Consider the following 7,070-nt stretch of genomic DNA (forward strand, 5'->3'; position numbering starts at 1 on the left):
ACACACACACGAACACACAAGGTTTAGACTGATCAGAAAACTCAGGGCTCAGGCTATCATCAGTCCATATTTTTACTATTCTATTCAAGTACACACACGCACAGACAGAAATCCTGTCCTTACCTTCTGGAAGTCGATGAACTTGGATTTGTGTGTGTCGAGGTGGAAGCGGGCGCGGTTGTTGCACACAGGGTTTCTGCAGATGGTCGGTGGAGAGTATTTGAACTGCTGAGGGACGTCTTTGATCAGGGACTGGCAGTCCATGCACACGAAGGTACCGCTCACCTGTAAACAATAAGAGCAGCCATTAGAATTGATCACGCTACAAAAAGACAAGCCCGACATGGTTACATTTAACCCTGAGAACTTTAAGTTATTAGCTCACCAGCTCAGGATGCACCGGGTGTGTCCTCACCACCTGACCACTGATCCTCACCAGGGTGCCGATACGCATGGACGACAGCTCACGGATCCTGGAGGACACATGAGAAAAAAGGCTTATATTGGGTTGTAGCTCTAACGTTGCATCAATCATTCAAACAATTAAATCAATTTAATCAAGTCTGAAATAAATATAAATGAAGCCACAGCAAGAGTAATACAGTGTGAATTCACAATATAACACGCCACACAATGTAGGCCAACAATGCAATCAGAAATTAACTAAAAACAAAGCGCATGCCAAAAGGGATTGACACCAAAACCAGCAGCCGATTTAGGGTCAGTCTTACTTGTGTCTGGTTGGCAGATCCTCCAGGGCCACGTAGAACTCTTTGTTGAGAGGAACGTTTCCATGGTCCCGGGCAAAGTTACGCACCGCCCGACAGAGGAAGGGGAAAACTCTAGAAAACAGAAGTATTATAGTTCACGTTAATCCACGGCTCACTTGGCATGGCTATCAATGAACCTGCTGCAAGGCCTATAAACAGCAGCTTAACGGGGTAGTGAAGATGCCCCTTTCTCCTTCCAATACAGACAGCTTAATTGCTAGCCACCTTTCAAGGAGAATCTTCTCTTGAAATATCACTTTCATATCATGCAATTCTGCTTAGCTAAATGTTGCCGCTAATTGAGTGTCTGATATGTCTGTTTTTATATTATTTTAACCATTTCTTACTGCCTTTTAACAAACTGAAAGGCTGTGGTGAGGAACAGCATTTTGTGTTCACTGTATGCAAGGACTCAGTGAAATGACAATTAAAAAAATCTTGAATCTGGTCTTTTCACTGATAAAAAGGTCAGAATCGGTTTTATTGTCACTACCATAATACACATAGATATTGGAATGTTGCAGATAAAAACAGACATATCGTAGACACAGACAAATCAAAATAGACAAACATTACAATTTCAATTGCATTGAGTAGTAAAACCGTTAAAAAGAAGCATTTGGTAAGACAGGAAAAAGTGCTGTTGTGATGGGTAACTGTACAAGACAAGTGCAATGTATGTGTGCGATGGGACACATTTAAAGTGCTCGAGCAAAGGTAGCATATTGGTAAAGTGCTGATCATGTATATCGTGGTGTTATCCCTGTACCTGTAGTATTCCTCCTGGATGGTGGTGGCCAGCTCCTGGTTGAAGCCCTCCAGGTCAGTGAAGCTCACCAGCAGAGTGTTCCTCTCAGGCCGGATCAGCTCCTCGGCCTCGCGGACATACTTCACCTCACCATCCCCGGTCTGGAACCTGAACCAAAATACAATACACGGTCAAAAAGCCGACCAACACAGCATTGGAGACCCGTAGTTACTGATTACTTATAAACAAAGCAACGAGGCACCATGCGATCAACTCGTGCATAGCCTGGTTTGGGCCGACAACAATAAAGTGAAGCCTGTAGTTGTAGCAGATTGACTTACTCCTCCAAGAAAGCCTGGAACAACTTCTGACATTTTTCAGCCAACTCGTCCTTCACCATCTCCCCGGCATTCTCCGCGGTTGCTGTGGCAACATCCATACTGAAACCCGGTCAAAGTGGAGGAAAAAAGGTGTCAAAAAACTTATGGAGACACAGATCAGTGCCACTGCTTTCTCTCCGGATAGACACGCGCAGCACGTTCCAGTCCCGACAACAGAGCGAGAGTTTCGCGCGAAAAGAGGACCACGTGATCTTTGGCGCGCCGATTTGGACCAATGGGTGACGCTATGCAAATGTTCCCTGGTCTGTAGCCAATCAGGAGTGTCTTTCTGCTGTTTCCCGCGGTACGCTTCCTGCTTCAAGCCAATAAAGTTCAAGAGAAAAAATGGTGAAGACAACATGAAAAAAATAAAAAGTTGTAATGCTTTCTCTCTTTGTCTGTTTCTGTGCCTGTGTCGAATATTATACTATTTTGACATTTGAGGTTTATTATACTGGCGATGTTTAAGATGTAGTGGATGAAGAAGCATTACCACATATTCAGAGTCTACTGAAGTAAAAGTATATAAGGACTACAATCAAAGTGTTAGTATGACTAAAAGTACTCATCATGCAGTAAGGCCTAATAAAGAATAATGTTTGTGATATTAGTGGATTATAATTTTTGATTCGTTCAGATCATGTTGCATCTGAAGGTGGATTTCATTTAAACTATAGTATCCAACTGCTGTTAGCTTGTGAATGTCTCCCTTTTGGCTCGCATAAAGCCTTATATGAACCTATAATCATAATTTATTGGTTAATTACATTTTTTATTGTTAATCTGAATCTGCAAAGTAACTTGCAGTAGGCTACCTTATTTACGTGACAAAATAAAGGTAAAAAATACAACATATTCCTGTGAATTGCTGTGGAGCAGTGTTGTAGTTCCTGGCTGTGGCCACGGTGGGGCAGTGAACACACAGGATTCTACACTCATTTCAACATCAACTCCACCAGCTTCAAAATAAACACTTCCAAACAAACTTTTACTCATGTAAAAAGAAAAACAATCTATTCAAACAACTGTTTTGTTCCCACTGAGGATTGTGGGTTTGTGTTTTTAGTGTTAGCAGGTTATTTTAAGCACCTTGGAAATGTTTGTCCATCTCTTCACAGACTGAACTAACTAACCAACTGTTATTATTAGAACATCTATTACTGTTATAAATACTGGGCTGTGCCGGTGTCTTGGTTACCTGGAAGGAAAAGTTTTGGTTTTCTGAACAATTTTCTAAATTGTAACATAGGCCTACCACTAGAACCACTGAGTGTAGCCTACCTGTACTCATAGTACACACTACTAATCTGTGTAGTGACTTTGAATGAACACTGGAGGAGGCTGTTTCTTGATCAGGGCAAAGAAACACACCAACACACAATGTTTAGAATAAAGTTGGTTATTTGGCACCGACCCACTTTCTATCATCAGGGGCATTCGTACATCACAATACTCATTTGTGTTCTGTAACAAATACAATGTAAATATAATACACTAGTTGTTTGTTATGTGTTTATATCATATATTATAATTATGAAAACAGTATTTTCTTATTAATTAATGCATTTTTTCTTCTGATGATTTTAAGATTGTTTGTGTGAACATGCTATTTCTGAGATAAGGAAGGAACCTTCAAGCCCAAAGTGTCTGTATGACACACTCTCAAACAGTTTTGATCAGTAATAAATGCTTTGAAGCACATTTTTAGGATTTGTTGATGTGTTTTTCTTCATGTTTAAATGTGATCACAGCTACGTTATACTGTGTATAAATAGTTTGTTATCTGTATATATACAGCTGTGTATGCTTCATTAAAGGAGGTATGATGACTGTTGACATAAATTAACGCTTTAAAATGTCCACATATCTGCTTATAGCTTCTGTACATTATAATGTCTCATACATTATTTATGAAGAGTTTATAAATGGTGAGGGAGTTCAAGTAAAATATGCTACCAGATTAGGTAAAAACTGTCCAATATGTTCACAGGCAGTTGGTAGCCATGATGCATACAACTGTAGTTTTGAGGTCAGAGGTCAGGGCCTTAGCTCAAGTGCAATGGCAGGAGGATTTACATATACATTTACTGTATGTCTTTCAGTCTGGTGCCAAACATCATGGGGGACATCCTAACTTACACAAAAGGTCTTCACTCAATGCCAGCCTCTGCAGGGTTCTTGACCATCATGAGTTTCTACTCTATTCTTCCATTAACTCCCATTTCTGTTTTTTTTTTCCCCCCACATCATTCTCACGGCTCCACCTGCTGCGGTCAATACAAACACTGCCGGCGGGCTATTGGTTTCACCTGTCACATTGTATTAATCCACCAGGAACAAAGCAGGAAGTTATTGCGGGCCATTTGGATGTAGCCCATGTCTTTCTCTCCCTCTTTATTTCTCCTTTTGTCTTGACCTCTGGCTTTCCCACGATTGTTCAGAAGCAGGAAACTCAGCCTGTCTGAATATGAGGCAACCTGACCATCTGTATAGGCAAACACACACACACACACACACACACACACGCACGCAAGCGCACACACACACACACACACACACACACACACACACACACACACACACACACACACACTGGCCGTACACTCACACATATACACCACTAGAAAATCCGTGCCATCCATGTTGGACCATCTGTAGGCAAACGTACACACACACACACACACACACACACACGCACAAAACACACTTGTGATGATTATTAAGGATAAGTAAAAGTAGAAGCCACATAATACTACAGTGAAAATGAACTAAGGTATATTTAAGCACCAAATAAGCTTGTGCATGGAGTTGAAAACAAGATGATGGGAACAAGAGCTGCAGGATATGAAATAGGGGAGAGATGGTTTAAAAAGACTTGTTTCCTTGTTTCATACACAGACGGTGACACATTCTCATTGTTGTCATGGTGTACTCCTGCACACGCTAGACCTGAGACAGTGACCAAAGTATTAGTGCTGGATTTCAAGTTCACAGGGGTTCACATACAAACCGGGTGAACGGAGCCGGACTTGTATAACCCTTAATATACATACACCCTCCCCTATTTTAGGACAATGCAGCAGGACAATTAGGTTAAGCATAGTGACAAGGCAACCCGGGGAGCCTTTTTCTGGCCAAACAATGGAACAGTGTTGACTGGGGAAGTCGCTAAGTGAACCCAAACAAGGCAAAGCATGTTTTTCATAATGATAATCAGACAGAAGGCCTTTGCCCCCCCTAAAACAAGCAATTGGCTGAAACTGGTAGTAGGCCTAATACCGGCCTTGCTAAACAAACACAGAGTCTCCAGGTACCATGTGGGTCATATTCAGACATTATTGATTGAAAAGCATTGGAACAAATCGTTGAAAAGAAAATGTGTGTCAACAGACCCAACAACCTAAAACATTTAATTGGAAAGTCAGTACTTCAACCCTGTTGTTTAATTGTGTTAATATGCATAATAATATGTTAATATAACATGCTACTGCATGGGCAAATGTAAAATGAGCTGTATAAAATTTAGACAAATTTGTAAAGCCACATATTTATATATCATTTATAAATATTACATATTTATATGATATTTGGCTAACACCTTCCTGAATGCAGGGCTGATATAGCATACAGATAGCAATAAGCAATACAATATAGTAAATTACAAAACAAAAATAACTAAATAGGCCCTACCCGAGATTATATCTAAAACCTATGAATATATGAATAAATAAAATAATGCACACTAATTAAAACAACTGGCAACAATTAGCATGATAAACAAAGTAGGGATGAGTGAGTGTGATGGGAATGTTTGTAGTTTTTGCAGGAATTTGGTCATAAACCAAAGTTTTGGACATGTTTAAAATGCTTATGTAATGGTGCTAGATGAAATGTTAAGAGATTACCTTAATTAGGCTATCACGGTCCCTCTTAAGGGAGATATCGCAGTGAAAACCACAAATTGGAACCTCTGAGTCTCTCTGGATAATTGAGACTGAAAACAAATATTTTGAAGAAAAATCTATAATTGGATCATTATATTATCATAAATTTGTATCATCATCATCATCATCATCATAGGAGCTGACCCTTATCCAGTCTTTTGATACTTTACTGATCTACTGTCTGCTTCCACTGCTCTCCCTCAGGTTGTTAAAGTGATTGATATTGTAGCAGCTCTCTGTGTTGGTGTTGGTGAGCGCGGAGCTGCTTGGCTGTTTGATTGTTTTGCTGCTTGTTTTTCCTAAAATGAGCTGCAGGAAGTCTTTCCTGTTTTGAACACCCTATGAATAGAAGAGACTTGTGTGTGTGTGTGTGTGTGTGTGCGTGTGTGTGTGTGTGTGTGTGTGTGTGTGTGTGTGTGTGTGTGTGTGTGTGACGTGTGCATGTGTGTGTGTGAAGGAGGGAGAGAGAGAGAGAGACAAGGAGAGAGAAGGGTGGGGCTCAAATGAATGAAAAGGTGATAATAGGTGATTGATGATTTTATTTCTACCCTCCGCAAATGTACTGATTGTTCACACATTTCCTTCTGTATAAAGCCCCTTACAGCAAGCACATGATAGGGTACAGTTACAGTGATGCACACATAGTCACTCAAACACAGCCGTCCCTTCATTGTGGTGCTGGCTGACTAAACTCTTCCTTTCCACCACACTCCTCTTCATCCTTCTCCTTTTTTGCTTCAGGAAACAGGACACAGTAAACTTCCAGCTTCTGTTTCTCACACTTCCATGTGGAAGTAGGTTTGTGGGAAGCACTTTGTGTGTGTGTGTGTGTGTGTGTGTGTGTGTGTGTGTGTGTGTGTGTGTGTGTGTGTGCGCGTGTGTTTAGACGTGCATTAACATACTGGGAAAATGGACCTCCTGACCCTTTCATGCTCCCTCCTTTCTCACGTAGAAGAGACAGACTGTTTATATCATCAACATAAATCTGACCTGCAGCCCTAACAAAACACAAACACGTCAACACACACACACACTTTTGGTGTGACTCAGATACACCTGGCTATCTCACGTCCCATTTTTAAAAATGCCCGGTTTCATTTCTCAAAAGGACTAGTGTTCATGCTCTGGATCAGTGGGTTCAGGTGGCATGCGGCTGAGTGACTGTGAATCAATATAAAGGGAGGCAAACCCATGATAATAAAGATAAGGAGAACACATAACAATACCA

At 40.7% G+C, this 7,070-nt stretch overlaps 1 protein-coding gene across 1 annotated transcript in view; it reads right to left on the bottom strand.

Moving 5' to 3' along the window:
• The window catches only part of mcm6 (minichromosome maintenance complex component 6), a 7,685-nt gene extending 5,625 nt beyond the window's left edge, over positions 1 to 2,060 (bottom strand). The window contains exons 1-5 of the mRNA XM_080034940.1: positions 1,860 to 2,060; positions 1,540 to 1,686; positions 732 to 842; positions 386 to 473; positions 124 to 285 (exon numbers count right to left, since the gene is read on the bottom strand). Of these exons, the coding sequence (XP_079891066.1) occupies positions 124 to 285; positions 386 to 473; positions 732 to 842; positions 1,540 to 1,686; positions 1,860 to 1,957 (606 nt within the window). The 5' untranslated portion in view covers positions 1,958 to 2,060. The remainder of the gene's footprint in view (positions 1 to 123; positions 286 to 385; positions 474 to 731; positions 843 to 1,539; positions 1,687 to 1,859) is intronic.
• Between the last annotated feature and the right edge of the window lie 5,010 nt (positions 2,061 to 7,070).

Source organism: Ammodytes marinus, assembly GCF_949987685.1.
Source record: "Ammodytes marinus genome assembly, chromosome: 9".
In the NCBI taxonomy this organism is placed as follows: Eukaryota; Metazoa; Chordata; class Actinopteri; order Uranoscopiformes; family Ammodytidae; genus Ammodytes; species Ammodytes marinus.